The sequence below is a fragment of the Sinohyriopsis cumingii genome, chromosome 10 (assembly GCF_028554795.1).
Source record: "Sinohyriopsis cumingii isolate HCF-2022 chromosome 10, ASM2855479v2, whole genome shotgun sequence".
Classification (NCBI taxonomy): Eukaryota; Metazoa; Mollusca; class Bivalvia; order Unionida; family Unionidae; genus Sinohyriopsis; species Sinohyriopsis cumingii.
The window spans coordinates 99042016-99059935 of record NC_142970.1 but is presented as its reverse complement, the minus strand read 5'-3'; the positions used below and the strand labels follow the sequence as shown (position 1 = coordinate 99059935).

At 35.0% G+C, this 17920-nt stretch overlaps 1 protein-coding gene across 2 annotated transcripts in view; it reads left to right on the top strand.

Moving 5' to 3' along the window:
- Positions 1-8858: 8858 nt before the first annotated feature.
- Positions 8859-17920, top strand: part of LOC149790713 (cephalotocin receptor 1-like) — a 67129-nt gene continuing 58067 nt past the window's right edge. The window contains exons 1-2 of one of the 2 annotated variants that reach the window (XM_089972762.1): positions 8859-9050; positions 11836-13340. In XM_089972762.1, the coding sequence (XP_089828888.1) occupies positions 12326-13340 (1015 nt within the window). In that variant the 5' untranslated portion in view covers positions 8859-9050; positions 11836-12325. The remainder of the gene's footprint in view (positions 9051-11835; positions 13341-17920) is intronic. The other variant, XM_089972761.1, reaches the window with a different exon arrangement.

Here is a 17920-nt window from a genome sequence, read left to right as displayed (position 1 = left end):
AATTGGACATGAGTTTGTCCAGCTTCTTTTTTTATAGTTTCTAGAATTTTTACCGATAAGCGTCAGAGACTAACTCATAACACCTTAAGATGCATTCTTTGACCACATCATAGTCACCACTTTGGTGAACTGACAGTGAATTGTAAATATTACTAGCCTTACCAGTGAGTACTCATTGTAATAACTGAGTCAAATGCTTCCTTGGCCATTTCAAATTGTCAGCAATTTTTTCAAAACGTGTAAAATATTTGTCTACTTCTCTTTCTCTGTAAGGGGGTACGAACGTAATATTCTTTGCAACATCAAAACTTAAAGTTGTATTTGAAGTGGGAATGTGCATTTCACTTGCCAACTCGATTTATTGTATTCTAAATTGATATTCCGTCTCTTTATTCTCTATTTTCATTTGCATTTGCAACACACTCTCTCTCTCTTTCTTTCTTATGTAACTGCTTTTGCATCTGTTTCTCCTCTTTTTCTGCATGTAAATACCTTTGCACTTTGTGTAACTGAATTAGTCTTTGTTTCTCCTTTTCATCCTTATCTAATTATATTTGCATTTGTTTTTCTTCTTTATCTTTCTGATGTTCCCCCTTTCTTACCTCGAATTCCATCTTTTATTTTAATTCTGATTTCTTTACTTTTATGTCAGAGTCTGATACAGACTTACTGATCGAAACCAAAGCACTTTCATCCAAACGATTTTTTTCTTCCAAATACTGTACAAAATTATTTTTTTCCCCTCTTGCTTCGTTAAGGAAGATTTTGCCTCAGAAAGATCGCATTTTTTGGCAAGTTGAATCAATTCAGCTTTTTCCAAAAGTTCTAATTGGTCCTGGGTAGAACTTGAAAGAAAGACTTCCACTTTTGATGACATTTTAGAAAAGGCTTGCCGACTTCACTAAATATTTCAAAATTGTAAAATAATACCTGAGATTTGTGAAAGATTTCAAACACTAGAGGAATTCAAATTTTAAAAAGAAACAGTGTTTTGAAATATCTTTTTCCCTCCAAATTCAAATAGCCTGATGACGAGCTCAATTCCTTATGTTACGTGTTTAGACTCTAATAAATAGTAACAATAAAAGAGTAAACACAACAAGCGTTGAAAAAGTTAACAAATAATTTATTTCCCTGGAAAAATTATGTACATATGGGACCCGTTATTTCTGATTGTTTCATATTGAGAAATAGACATCAGAATGAAGACAGACCTATTCCGAATAATCTTATACCTATGAGGTCAAGGTCACTGTCATGTATTGAAAGCAATACATTTGTTGCGTTTAATACACCCCAGTCTGGTTTTATTATTTGAAAATTATGAAACATTCATATCGAAGGGTTCTAAATCATTCTTTTGTGATTCGGCCAGTCCCATCCATATTAAAATTTTAAGGAACACAGGAGCTTCTCAGGTTCTTTTATTGTCAGGTACTTTGGCTTTTTCTGAGAAGTCTTCATCTAATGAAAGTGTTATTATTCAGGGAGTAGAGTGCTACTTTGTTAAAGTTCCTCTCCATTGTGTAAAAGTTGTAACAGACATAATCTTAGGATGCGTGACAGTCGGAACAGTGTTTGCTTTACCCGTTGAGGGAAGTCATTTATTTCTAGGCGGCAACCTAGCTGGAGACAAGACATGGCGGCCAGTATTAATGGTGGAGGAAGAATCTGGTAAATCCCCGAAAAGAACCACCGACCCTCGAGAAGCCACTGGCAAGCTTTCTCACATACCCACATTGGTCGTATCCGAGACTCGCAGACAGAGGTGAGATGGCAGTGATCCGTAGCGGAGAGCGCTTTAGACCACTCGGCCACTCGTGGCTTCCTAGGGATTAGTAAGACTTATAACAAGATCTTTACTGACTTCTATTGACACAAATCAAAAGTGATGTTTTTAAATACTGTAGATCTTGTCATACTTGTCAAAGGGTAGGAAAACCCAATCAGAAAATACCTAAGGCTCATCTGCAATCATTTCTGGATTTGACGAACCATTTAGTAAATTTTGGTAGATTGTGTTGGACCCTTACCTAGAACCGAGTCAGGTAAACAATACTTGCTGTCCATAATGTGTGCGTCAACAAGGTTTCCAGAGGCAATCCCTTTGTCAAATATAAAGTCAAAAACAATAGTAACAGCTTTAATAAATTTTCTTTTACTCAGTTTGGTTTTCCCAGATCTGTTCAATCTAATCAAGGCTGAAATTTCATGCCTGGAATTTTCAGCAAGTTATGTACGAATTAGGCGTCCAACAATTCAAATCTTCTGCATATTACCCCAAGACCCAATGACCTTGAAAAATAAGATTCCATCACATTATTTTGATACGGATAAAGATTGGGATGAAGACATTCATTTACTATCGCTTACTGTTAGGGAATCAGTTCAAGCATCTTTAGGCTTCAGTCTCTTTGAACTGGTTTTTGGAACACTTTGCGTGGACTATTGAAGTGGTTGAAAGAGAAACGTCTTCCTAATGAAGATACTGAACTTAATCTTCTTGATTATTTTTCCAATTTTAGGTATAAGTTGTCGAAGGTTTGTGTGGATGCGAGAATAAATCTGCACTCTACTCAATCCAAAATGACATGAAAATATGATAAAAACTCAAAGGAAACGAGTTTTCAGCCAGGTTATAAAGTATTTGCTCTCTTGCCTATAACAAAAAATCATCTTCAGGCCAATTGTAATAGTTCCTAAGCAGTTTACAAGAGAATAAATAATTTAAATTAAATCAAAAATAGTCATGGGATGCGAGAAAAAACTTTGCCGCATAAACTTGTTAAAGGAGCATATTGAATGAGATAGCCAGGTTAAAAATACAATTAATTTTGTTGTACCTGTCCTACTCAGTGAAGATTTAAGTGAAAAACCTTTCGAAGTCTGAAATTATGACAGATCTGGAACAGAAACTTTCACATTTGCAGGAGCAAGACAGTAATGAACTTATACAGTTATTATTTGAATATGAGCACTTATTTCCAGATGATCCTACAAGAACGATCAAATCTTTTAATGACGTTGAAATTGTAATTTCGAAACCTGTCAAACAACAACCGTATAGGATGAAGCCTCTCAAACACGGATACTTGAATAAAGAAATTCGGTATTTGCTCGAGAATGATTTCAAAGTGCCCAGTAAAAGTAACTGGAGTTTACCATGTATACTTGTTCCAAAACTAGATAAACATTTCCATATGTGCACTGATTATAGGAAGGTGAATAATGCGACAAAAACAGATTCATTTCTATTACCAAGAATCGCTGACTGTATTGATAAGATCGGAAATGCCAAACATGTCACCAAATTTGACCTTGTGAAAGAATTCTGGCAAATTCCACCAACGGAAATAGCAACGGAAGCTTCGGCATTCCTGACTCCAGATGGCCTTTATCAGTATAAATTGATGCCGTTTGGGATGGAAGGGTCGCAAATTACTTTTCAATGTCTCATGAACATGATCACCTCTGGTCTAGATAATTGTAATGCTACATCGATGATGTCATCATCTACAACGACAACTGGAAATAATATTTATCAACAATTCGGAAATTCTTTGACAGACTCACTGATGCATGTTTGACTATTAATGTATCTAAAAGTGACCTCTGCCGTGCTAGTGTAAGTTTTCTAGGACATGTTGTGAGACATGGACTAGTTAGACCTATATATGCTAAGGCTATTTCTGCATTTCCAGTGCCTGTTAATAAAAAGCAACTGATGCGAATTTTAGGTATGGGGGATACTATTTAAATTGTTTTCTCAATTTTTATATAACTACTGAACCCCTGACTAATTTATGTAGAAGGAAGAAAAACAAGTTCCTTTGGACTGAAAAATGTCAGGAGGAAATTGTCAAGTTAAAAGCAATACATAAAAGATCGCGGGTTCTTACAGCTACAAATTTCAGCCAATCATTGAAACTGTCTGTCGATGCAAGTGATGTTTGGGTTGGATCAATTTTGATTCAAGAAGATGAAAATGGTATTGATCATTCAATGTGTTATTTTTCTAAGAGATTAAATAAGCATTATAGAAATTAGTCAACAATCGAGAAGGAATGTTTGGCTCTGATATTGGTATTACAACATTTTGAAGTTTACCTTAGTTCAGCTACTTCTTCGATTAATGTGTTTAGTGACCACAACCCCTTTATTTTCATCGGCAAGATGATAAATAAAAATCAAAGACTACCTGTATGGAGTTTGTTGTTACAGGAGTATAATCAGGCACATCAAGATAAAATATAATTTAATAGCAGACGCACATTCCTGTGCATAAAAATGTATTACTTCATGTACATTGGGTGTAATTCATATGATTTCTTTTTAACCTCATGTGTAATTAGGCTGTGGTAAAAAGAAAACTTTATCATATAAATCGTTCTTTTTCTTTATTGGGGAAAGTGCTATATACATTTGATTTAATTTATATCTGATTTGATTGTTTGTAAGTTTTAAAAAATTTCTATTTCTATGTCAAAGTAATGTTGTGCTGTTTATAAGGCTGACTTGATTCCCAACCTTAATTCAAATTTAGTAACATTCATGTCAAGAAGTTATTTTGTATTTATTTTTATTGTGGGAATAATGAGCATGATATCGAGGCTGTATTGAATACATGACCCTTGGCTTGGAAATAGTTTTAGTGAAGTAAACAAATTTTTCTCAGAATATAATGATTGATTTTTATCAAGGTCATACTGGGGCTACGTGATTTAGTTAGTTGTAATAAGTGATGCTTAGAGAGAATTTAGTCATTCTGGTCGTACAAAACACTTAATGTCAGGTTGTTTTCTCATGTTATAACCAGGTTTCGAGTTATATGTTAGTTTTCTTCAAATTATTTGGATTCTAAAAGATTAATTCCTTTCGCTGGATAATTATTGTTGAGTGCTCATACAGAATTTGTGAACAAAAACATTTCTTAAAAATTTTATTCGGATTTCCAACACCGGAGTGTCACTTCTTGTGTTCTACAATGAACTATATACAACAACATTGAACAGGATACAGCATACGTCATCGCCTTCCATCTTGGATTCTTCGTCGGGACTCAAACTTGAAATCATTAGAACGTTTCAATATTAGGACTTCTAAAATTTTATTCTTGGATTATTCTTGGATTGATTTTGGATTTGATTCTTAAAACTGTAATTAAAATTTGTTCATTTGTACAGTATTTTTGAATAAAAAAATTATTTGTTAAATTTTTCGAAGCTTGTTGTTTTCATTCTTTCTTGTGTTACTGTTTATTAGAGCATAAACACGTAACATAAGAACAGCTTTTGATCAATTTAGGATTGCTGCCCTCGTAGAAAGTCTTACAAATATGTAGCGTTTTGTACATGTTAAGTATTATGATCGTCCAAAGTAGTTTTTAGTTATTTGATATATTTTAAATTTTTCTAGTAGTGCAAAGTGTATGTGAACTATGCACCGCTTCATTCATTTTGAATTGTCTTTGTGCAAAATGTATTTTAGCTGTGCCGCGTTTGGCATATTTTCAGTTGCTAGTTTCCTTGTATAAAGTATCTATAAACTATACAGGATTTTATGTTATTGAAATTGTTGTTCGTTCGCAACTTGTAACTCAACTCCGGAACACTTGATACATTTTAAAATGTTGCTCCTGAGCAATATGCCTCAACTACATTTTGGGTTTGTTGTCCTTGTACCTTACTAATATGTCTTGAAATGCCACAGCGTACATTTCTATTTCATGTAATGCCACAAAGTAAAGTTTCTTTCGTATTAAGTTTGCATCCCCGTATTGGTTTCTCACCTTCCTATACAATTTAGCTTTCCAGTGTAGTTGTTTATATCTTTAGTCTAATGACCTCCTACTGAGAGTATAGTGCACAGAACGTGACAAAAATGCCCCAATATAAATAATTCCTTTATCATTCGTTTAAAATAATTCGAACATGAACGACGGTCGATTTACGTACTGAAATGGGCTTATGTTCAAATTGACGTCCCACTAACACGTTGGTTCTCACTGATTGACCACACTACATGGACAGATTTAGTAGTTCGAACTTTATTACAAAGAGCCGTTGTTGCAATTTACATTTTTGCAATGTATGTTTTAGTCTTTCACTATTAATTTTAGATCAGTTCTGTATTTAAGTTGCATCGAAGAATTTATCATTATTTGTGCCGGCTTGATTAATCGTAATGAAGAATGAGGACATTGTTTACCTCTCCACATTTTGTATCATTTCGAAAGATTTCTGCATCACACAGCTCTGACGCTTTGTAGTATTATTACCTCTGTGGTCTTAATCACTCGTCTTTGAAAGCTGGCATATGTTTGGAAGTCTTGTTAAGTTTACACTCTTTTGCTTCTTGTAATTCTAATATTTTCACACGCTTTCTTAAATTAAGATGATTTTCAGTAAGCGTTTAGCTGTTTGAAAATTACACCGATATCCACAATACGCCATTATGATTTTGACCTTCATTTGTTCTTGTGGAATGTGTGCAAATAATCAATTGTACATTGGTGCAAGATTTGCTGGAAACTTTCAGTCTCGGAGTCAAAACGTTCTATCTGACTTTCACCAAAACCTTGTTTATAGCTCAAAATTAAGTACCTCAAATATACTTTTTCATATCCAATATTAATGCATATAAAGGACGCAGAGGTCTCAATTTTTAAATGAGAATGAGGTTTTTTGGGGTGGAGGTGGGTGTGGATAGAGGCCGCACAAAGGCAATTTGAACACATTATTGGATAAAGAAAACAGAGAAAATGGAACTAAAAATATTGTTTCCAAGATCTGATAGAGATTCACGAACAGTATTCAATATAGTCATAACGTTGGTGTCTAGTCTAGACATGTATATAAATAAGACCGCAAATTAACATTGGTGTCTATTCTAGACATATAAATGAATACGAACGCAAATTAACACTGGTGTCTATTCTAAGCATATATATATATATATATATATATATATATATATATATATATATATATATATATATATATATATATATATATATATATATATATATATATATATATAAATAATAATAATAATAATAAGAACGCATAATAAAATTGGTGTCTAGTTTAGACATGTTTATAAATTAGAATGCAAAATAGCATTTTTATGTTCATTGCAGTGAAAATACAGTTTCGCCAGTAGAATGTCTTAAAGAAGCAAAGATCGTGCCTTAGTTTACATCTAGTCAGGCATACTGGAAGGTTCCTATGTAAAATTTAAATTCATGAACTAACACTAACGAAAATCATATATTTCTGGTATTAATTCCACGCATTATGTAAGGAGTTGTGAATTTCTTTTACTCTCCACATCTCCGTTAAAACATATCCGCCTAAGCCCATAGGTGAAAATGCGTACAAATTTGAACTTATGGTGCCTCTAAGATGACGACCTGAGTGTCGGGGCTTTTTGTCATCCATAGCTCCCGCAAAATGGATGTAATGCATATGCATTTTAAAATTCACATCAAACACTGATCGCCCAAACATGCATCGTTTGGATGCTAGCACATGACATATACCATGGACCTTTGCTTTGGAACGCCTGTCTCACAGTCTGAGATGGAAATGGAGACGAATACCGCAAGGGGACAGTGGAGGGACGCTAGGAGTCAGTACTAAAGGTACAGTAGTTTGGAATTATGTAGGAACATATGCGGAAATTTCAAATGGCAAACCATTAATAATTATTTAAATTATAATCGGGTATAAAAATACAATTTTGAGTAAATGAACAAAACCCTATAGAGACGTATGTCAGGTTGAATTGTATGCGTTCTTTGCTGGTTGTACGGGACGGATTTCGTTCACAGTTTTACTTTTATGGCATCATTCAAACCTTATACCCTAGAAACGAACAAATATTAGTTCTGGTGTGCATGGACACAAACTGGCTTACGGTCCAATATGCCTCATATAACACACACCATGAAAATTTGTCTCAATAGCTGACTACAATAACAGAACATAATATTGGAAAGCATAAGAAAGTAGTTTTTGAAGTCGTTACGGTATTTAGAAAATGCAATTGGTATGTTTTCTATCGAATAGATGATATACAAAAACATTTGTGTACAAACACGCACACCTTCCGACCTATTTACCTGCCTGTCTGCATAACTACCTTCCTACCTACCTACCTACCTACGTACATACATACATACACTTATTGATTGATTTACTGACTAACTGATATTCTATAATTATCTATGAATGTATTCTCTATTCATCAAACAGCCATGTTCAATTAGTGTTGTAGTAATAGTATTTCTTTCTTTCGTTATCAATGAAACAAGTTATTTGATAATATTTGCTTGTAACAGGATAGACCTGAATGGATGCTTGGATCAAATGACAACACAACACAGCGTGATGATAGATGGATGGTTATGATATGAATCGCTTGTACTGGCCACACCTATCCTTCATGGATCTTCCGTGCGCTCAGACATACGCATAAACATACGTACAGACAGGTACAGACAGCCCTATGGCAGGAGAAAAAAAATGGAGAACGTTCACTCCTTGACAAGATCCAAAAATCAGTGACTCAGAAAACAAATGTATCTTAAATCTACAGGAGTATTGGTACGGGTAAAATATACGTGCATACCGTGCTTTAGTGTATCTCACCGCAAGCGATCTACGACGAGATACATGCTAATTCAGTTACTTACGTAGAAAAAACAATTATTCACCCTAGGTAACGTATGCAGGTACGACGAAAATGATCAAATCGTTCTAAGACGAAACCAAGTTATTCCTTGCCTTATTCTGTGACATTGCTTCAAGACGTTAATCGTTCCAGCCAATAAAAGGGAATCTCAAAAGGGATTGGTCAAAGTTATAAAGCAATAACATTCATTTATATGAACTGCTATCGACCGCATGTACCCTCGTAAAGACTATTTGCAGACAGCAAGAGCCAAATGCATTAATAGCCTGCAGCATAAGCCAGCAACTTTAGAACTGGGTTAATATTAGGAAGGAAGACTTATCTGGAGCACTAATGGCAAAGCACCACTTTCACGGGTTGGTACAAACCTCTCTTCGTCTGTCTATCTGTCTGTCTGTCTCTCTCAACAACGCTGCCAGACAAATGTAATTGTTTACATATCTTTAAATATCAACTCTGGTCATTTCTTATTATATTTGATTTCTTTTGTATATTTGTCGCTATTTTGTATTATCTATTCTAGTATATTGCCATTACCGAATCAACAATTGTTACGTTATTGTTACGTTATTTATGTTTTTTTAGTTATGCCGATTAAAACGAAATATAAAATAGTTATTTCTGAAATAGCGATTGCCATCTACGAAGCATAGGTTATGTCACCTAAAGAAAATCAGCTGTTATAACTAATTACCATTTTCTGGCGAGTGGCCTTAAATGTAATATGGAACAGGTAGTTTCATTTTCTGAAGTCTGCATTATAATATTGCAAACATATTTGCATGCATAACTTTAAAGGAGAACACATTTTATTTGTCATATGCCTTGAATGGATGTACAACATGAATGAAAGTACACGCACAACTTGTATTCAGATACATTATAACTATCTGGCCCATTAATTTACAAAAGACGTGGCTATTGTCTGGTCTACGAGATTCAACATTAAGGATAAAGTTCTAATAATTCAGACCAAGTCAAAACATTGGTCTCCCAACTTGTTATTGCAATAGAAATTTTGGAATTATACAATACTAGACTATGTGGTAAGTGATAAAAACGAATTCAGATTATGTCGATAGAAAGAAAAAGCGTTTCGATGCTTTCAAATGTGTGCAACGTGCTCTAAAACCCTAGTGAGTTTCAAGACGGCAAAATAATTATTATCGATTCTTTAGATTAACTAAATTCTTTTATCAACATATTGCGATGGAACGGCATGTAATTTAGCCATTTTATGAAATTAATCAAAATTATCTAAAAACTTGATAAAAAATGGAGCAAAACGTAGAGTCACTTTCACTTACCGAAGAGCTTAATAATATGGCGGCATCCTATACAGTGGAGAATTCTTTGACTGTGGAAAAGAAAATGACAAGCTATCCCTTACAAGAATTGCAACAAGAAACTAACGTTTGTAAATATCTAACTTTTCATGAATTTTACATTTAATAAAAGTAGTTTGTTCTGCAGAAAATCGATGGATTCTAAACGAAAAAATGACGAAATTATTAGGAACCCCATTGCTATGGTCGTGTTCACTATGTGCATTTTTTGTATCATTGATGCTTTAGGTTTTAAAAATCGGTGTTGGGAGGGTACATCTTGGGGGGGGGGGGTCAGTAGCTAAATATAGAAGAGGCCTCAGATCACAAATTCAAAATGAAATAATATTGATGCATACGCCTGACGTTTGGAGACTTATAATGAAAACACAGTAAGAAATGGTATTATATTTGTTAATAACTCTAGTGGCCTAATTTGTTGACATACTCAATATCAATGGAAAAAAGAAAGTATTTGCAATGACTCGTAGACTAGCTCAAAAACTTACATTTTTTGAGGTTGACATTTTTAGTAAATTTTTAAGTCTTATTTTTCTGTAATTGTTGCAGGAAATGATAGTAGAAAACTTGCAAATAATAAAATCATATTACATTTTTGATAAGTTTGCATTCCTTTAGAAACAAAAATGTGGAAAGATTTCCTCTCTGAAAAAGTCTTCCAAGATAAACAGTAAGCGTCCACAGTTTTTAGGTGGGTAACGATTGTTCTGATAAAGGATGACGGTTAGAGTATTAGCTGCAACATCGTTTAACAGCTAATGACCAGTTAACCTAATCACTCCATCTACAACTCTTTCCTATCCCCCGTCTCGTAGTACCAAGTGTAATTTGTAGAAACCTGAGTACATGTTGAAGCAAAAAGAAAAGCATAATGAAAAATATCTCGCTGCTAGACCGTTTGCCAAAACAAGTTGTAAGCGTGAAATCAAACAGAGCAACACATCTAAAACAGATGCAGCCCGGCATGTATACCACAATCTGCCATTTTAAAGATAAAATACCGTAATCTGCCATTTTGATAAAAACCAAAAATACAACTGGTGAATCATACCAATTCCAAGAGGGAGTGTAAGTAAAATAATGCATGTTACAGAGATTTTACAATATTTCCAGCTTATGTTAACCGTTCTTGTATGAAGATGAGAAGGACAGTACAACAAGAAATTATTCTTCCACTTAAGGAAATAAAACAGCCCAAAAACACAAGAATGTCAAATTTAACAAAACGACGCTGCGTCCTCTAACGCTGTTAATATCCCCCTTTACTAAGACTAAGTCAATACCTACACACGCACGTAAACACGTATTTGAAAGTGCACGAACCCTGTGTAATTTCTTTGACCAGTATGCGTTGAAGTACTCTGAAGGCTATGAATAAATAAATTCATCTATTAACGTTTGCGCAATACTGATACCAATTAGATCAAGCAATTAGAAGAATATAACACTATATTTGAAGGTCAATCAGATATATATATATATATATATATATATATATATATATATATATATATATATATATATATATATATATATAATACCGTAATCTGCCATTTTCATGAAAACGAAAAACACAACTGTTTTTATATATATATATATATATATATATATATATATATATATATATATATATATATATATATATATATATATATATATCGTTATGTACAAAATGGTTACTGTTCGATGCAAATTGATTTTAGACGGTAATATTTTTTTCTTATCTGTTATTACTTAACTGAAATAGTGTCATATAATTGGATCAACTTATCTGTAACATTAATTCTCCTTTCAGCTGAGTGAAAGCAATCTCAGATTAAGAGTGTATAAGCTACGCCTAGAAAAGAAAACAACCGGAAATGTTTCTCCGTTCTGGATACAGTGCTCCCTTAACGTGGCATTGAATACGGAAAACTTATATAAAGAATTCTGCTTGCTATCCGGAGAATGCTGATTGACAGAAATACAATACTTTGTAACTGGAAATTTATTTGGGCGGTCCTTGTACTATTTAAAAGACAAAAATCTTTTCTACGTTGAACGTAATAATGTCTAGTTATCTGAACGTTTTCAGCAATGTTTATGCTAGATGTTTAGACAGCTATCAATTTAAGGAAACGTCGGCATAACAAAATGAATAGTTTTCAGTTTTATTCCCGCTGCTGTCAAAATTATAGGCAGACATGGTTGTCTATGATATTAAAACAGTTTTCATTATATCAATGATGCGTAGAACATTTGTCTGACAAAAAATTAGAATTATAGGATAAATCATCAAAATCAACATGTCGAACATATCACGTAACATCAATTTCGAGGAATTCAACCAGACCAAAGTGAACCAATCATCAAACAATGAGACGGTTGATAATGGACGCGACATGTTTCTCGCACAATGTGAAATAGCGGTGCAAGGTGTGATTTTTGCAGTAGCAGTCTTGGGGAATGTCTCTGTGCTCATAACTTTGTTCCAGATGAAGAAGAATTTGACCCGCATGCAACGGCTGATGGCCCACTTAGCAATGGCAGATCTCTTTGTTGCTTTCGGAAGTTTGTTTCCCCAACTCATGTGGGACATTATCTATCCATTCCAAGGAGGCGAGGTTCTATGTAAAATAGTCAAATATCTTCAAGTGGCAACTATTTATGCTGCTTCCTATATTCTAGTGGTCACTGCCATTGACCGTTTAATCGCAATATGCTATCCATTTCTTAGTCATACATGGCCGAATAGGAGGACTGATCAAATGGTAGGAATAGCCTGGATATTGTCTTTCTTTCTAAGTATCCCGCAAATGATTATATTTTCAATGCAGTGGACAATGTATAATACATTTGACTGTTGGGCATCATTCAATCCTGTGTGGACCGCTACCTTGTATACGACAATCTTTACAATCCTTGTTTACATTTTTCCAACGCTTATACTGGGGTATTGCTATGGAAGAATATGCGTGGCTGTATGGACCAGTGGTCGTGTCGGATTTCAGCTTGGACAAAGAATGAAAAATATGGACAATTGTACGACAATAAATACCTCCGGCAGTAGTATTACAAATGATTTGTCCGGGAGAGAACGTATCGCCTCACGCACTGTGGCAGGTCTAAGTGTTGCTGACAAACCAAGGCACCGAAGGGGAAAGGAAAGAAAAATGTTACCGCCAAAAGCGAAGATTTCTTCTAAGAAGGTGAAGACGATTAAATTGACAATGACTGTCGTCTGCTGTTATTTCGTCTGTTGGTCACCATTTTTCATAGCTCAGCTTTGGGTGGCATATGACGAAAATGCGCCAATTACAGGTAAATGTAGCCTCAATGTTTCTTTTTATATTTCTTCTCTGCATCCGTCAATGAACCTGCTAATTTTCTAAAAGGAATAAAACGCTATACACAAATCGTACATCAAGCGAATTAGAAACCTTTAAAGTACATTTTACCTTTCTGATGCAGTTCTTTTCGATTGGATTTCTTGTTTGATTAGACAAGAAAAATACTTGGTTTCTTTATTTTATATTAGAAAGACTTCAAGAAAGATTTCTAGCATTATTATCCTCACTAGAAAGGAACGGTTTGCCTATAGTTACTAAGGAATATTGTTTCGAAAAACGATCTAAAAAAAATCCCTACTGTGAATTTCAGCATAATACATATATTCACATAAATATGATGGCACAATCCCTCTCATGACGTGTTGCTGGCATTGCATCAGTTACAGTAAGTATCGGACAGAGTAGCAATATGACCTAGTGTAACTATGCAAAACAGTAAATATTGGACAGAGTAGTAATATGACCTAGTTGAACTATACAAGAGAGTATGTATACATCCTTAATAATTTAAACTCTAACAAGTATGCCGGACCTGATAATCATAAATAGTACCATATCTCGCCAACATGTGAACGAAGCATGACGAGAAATAGATATAAAGTCTATTTATTTCAAATGCACACGAAAACTTGAAACATAAATTGATTTTATAATCGTCATCGTAATAAAAATAAAAACATAGCATAATAATTTGATTTTTCAATTTGGCAGGTGAATATATATTGTGTGAAAAACTCATCGACATCACGATTTTTAACTATGTAAGCATTGTTGCAATCAGTATCTCATGCACATGCGATGCAAAAGACGTTTATTATTTAGACCAACAAATCTGCGTAGAAAACAAATTTGCCGCTAGCTTTTGTAACATTTATGCTGGATGCTACGGTCAGACTTCAACACCTGCATGTTTTTTTTCTGAAGATACTATTTCAGAAACATTCGTAAATATGCCGGATTTGAGCGATTTTTCCGCAACAATGGGATATACTTCCAGTCGAAGTGTTGGTTATTGGATGATAGACACATTCCATGGGACAAAGAGATGGGATCAAATATACTTTTTTTATAGTTATAAACCTTGTCCTTTCACAACTTAGGTAATTTATCGCATGTAATGTTCCCCGCTGAATAACGATCTGGCCCTGTCGCAGTTTCAAAAGGCATCTCGAAATTCGATACTGAATGTTACTGATTTGTCAGTAACAATAATTTCACATGAGATTTGTAGGCAACAGGGACTACCATTGGAAAAAATTACATTTTCCTGTCGATTTATTTAGTGTTGGAAGAAATTGTGATATTAATCATTTCTGTAATCCCATCGGACGAAAAGATAGCATCAAATATACATTAGTAGTGAAGTGGGATACCCTAGCGTCAATGGGAATTAGCATTACAGACCCCCCTTGGGACAATCTAGCGTCAATGGAAAATTAACATGGAGAAAAATCGTGGGACAATCTAGCGTCAAGGGGAATTTAAGATGGGAATAAATCGTGGGACTGTCTAGCGTCAAGGGGAATTGAATATGGGATTTTTTTTAAAAAAAAAAAATTTTTTTTAAATTTAAATTTAAATTTAAATTTAAAAAAAGGGGTAGGCAATGGAAAGGCTATCTCTTTTCGAGAAATATGGCTGGCCCTGAAAAGGGCCTTTGGTTTTTCTTCTTCTTCTTCTTTTAACTTCTTAACTTCTTCCACCATCCTCTTATTTTCTCCATCATTCCTTTCTTCTTTTTCTTTTCTGTTTCCGGCAGCCAGTCCGGGTGGCCCATGGCCCGGAACTTCTCTTGGATTTTCATCCAGTTTGTGTTCAGTTTTTCGAATTCATCATTTTTTTTTCTATTTTCTTCTTCTTTTCTTTCCTTTGACCACTTTTCTTTGATCTTCTTGACCTCTTCGGTCAGCACATTCCTCATTAGTTCTTCAGCTTTCTTAAGTTTTTCTAACCCCCACTTCGCGAAACACCAATCTGTCCATTCTACAATGTCTTCTAGAAAGCACCTTGCACTCGTCACATGATCTATCGCTTCTTTTAACTTACCCACTTTGACATACGGTGGGTTAATTAAACCTCTGATTCTCTTCTCCTCATCCTCTATCATTTCTTTTACAATATTTACGGATAAGTGGAGGCTGGTTACTTGTCTTGAGACGAAGTCTTTTGTCACTGCATACCTCCATTCCTGTTCAACCCTTTCTACTACACTCAATCCATCCACCATCCAATACCAACTTCCCATAAGATCGTTGTATAAAGCTGAAGCTGCTGGCATCTTCTTGTTTGCTTATTCCGTAGAATGGGTTCCAATGGCCAACACTGTTAGTTTTATACTGAAAGCGCGTACGTGAAGGAAAACATCCCCTAAAACATAAAATTGATCTTACCTAGATCATGACCCAACAACGCGCGGACGTGAAGGAAAACATCCCCTACTTTCTCATTTCATATAATAAAACCCTAACTATACTCTTCACATACGCTAAGAAACAATAAATAAACCCATAATCTACTATTCACACAAACATACCTGAGCTCTTATAAACACTAACACACCAACACATACCCTCACACAATGAAAAAAGAGTTAGTGTTTATATTCACACTACTCTACCTACACACATTGGCAAATTGATAGTTATTTCTTTTCTAGAGTATTGGGTAGCCCTGAAAAGGGCTGTTTGTTTTTTTTTTTTGAACTCCAGATGCACCTATCTAATGGTTGCACCTTCCAGGCCTGGCGCCACACACGCATCTTTGACTCCAGTCTCTTTTTACTTTTTGTCTTGAGAGTGCAGAGGCGGGATGATTCGCTTCAGCACCCCAATCCTCTGTCTCGGGAATATTGTATGACATCCTCTCTCCTATTTTCTTTTCCTCTTCTTCCCTCTCTCTTCTCTCCTCCTCTTCCTTCTTTATTCTTGCTTCTTCTACGATAGCCTCCGCTGATAGTTCGTTTACTATGCGCCTGGCATATTCCAGGTGCATCTGGAGTTCTAACAGTTTCACAATTCTGGTGTTCATTCTTCTGGCGGTGTTGATCAATCAACAAGGGTAGCTAGACTGCCGAGCGAGTTTCAATTTATACTGAAAGCGCGGACGTGAAGGAAAACATCCCCCTAAAAACATAAAATCGATCTTACCTAGATCATGACCAAAAAACAACAACGCGCGGACCTAAAAGAAACACTCACTCACTTTTTATGCTACCCATCACTATTTTAAATTTTTTTATAAATCACTTCAATAGACTATCCACATACGCAAAGCAATCCAATCTAACTCCAAATATACACCTCAAACACCAAAAAAGACATCATTTTAATCTACTATCCACACCAACTTACGTGAGCACTTACAAACACAAACACACAAACACATACCCTCACATTTTTATAAAAGAGTTAGTGTTTATTTTCACACTACTCTACCTACACACATTGGCAAATCGATCGTTATTTCTTTTCTAGAGTATTGGGGTAGCCCTGAAAAGGGCTGTTTTTTTGTTTGCTATGGCATTCTTTTTTTTAGTTTCTAAGAATGCGATGTCCTCTGAGGATGGACTTTCTGGCGATAGGTCTGCTTCTTCGGAAAGAGAAGAAGAACTCTTTGGTGTCGATACGGCAATCGACATAGCCTCTGTCAGCTTCAGGTTGCTGCTGCTGTAGTTGCTGTTGTTGCTGCTGTTGCTGCTGTCTCTGAAGTCTGTACTTCTCTGTCCATTCTTCTTTTTCCCTGTTCATTTCTTCTCTGAAGAGCTCTTCTATCAGGTCTTCAGTGATTTTTAACATTCTCACATTCTCTATTTCTTCTGGCTTCGGTATCAGACTGTGTCTGACCCTATGCAAATTCACGTAGGCTTCGTTGAGTTTAGCTAGTTTGGAGCACATCTTCGTAGGAGGATGAGTCGACAATGGATGGTTAGACTGGAAACAACCCCGGTTCTTAAAGTCAAAGCGCGGACGTGAAGGAAAACATCCCCCACACGGTTTTCGAGTCGCAACGTTCAGTGAGTGTCATGAGAGGGATAGTAAGAAATGAAAGAGCATCAATTCAACATTCTTATAGCTAAACAAACCACAAAGGCATTTTTTTCAAAAGACAACATTTTTTATTCAAAAATCACTTAACACTAAACAACAACTCTAACATTTTTAACAATAATTCAACACTATAACATCAAACAATTTTTTTCAAATCACAAACATTTTTTTCTCAATGGACAATCTACTTTAAACAGGGCTGACAACGTTGTGAATGAAATTGTGATTTCCACTGTTGGAAATCATTAGGCTATTGATGGACACTACGTTTCCTAGCTTGAGACAAAAGATAAGCATAATGGTCACAAAACCATCGATCTACTTTCACATCATTTCTTGAAGAAGAACGAGGATCGAAATGAGTCACTAAATGTTCTAAGGAATAGCCCAGCTGCGATGATGCAGAAAATACACACAATATTGTCCACACACCAAGGAATCTGTGCCTTGTAATTTCACATTATTGAATCGGGTGGTTTGAGCATTTCTTCTCATAAAGTCAATG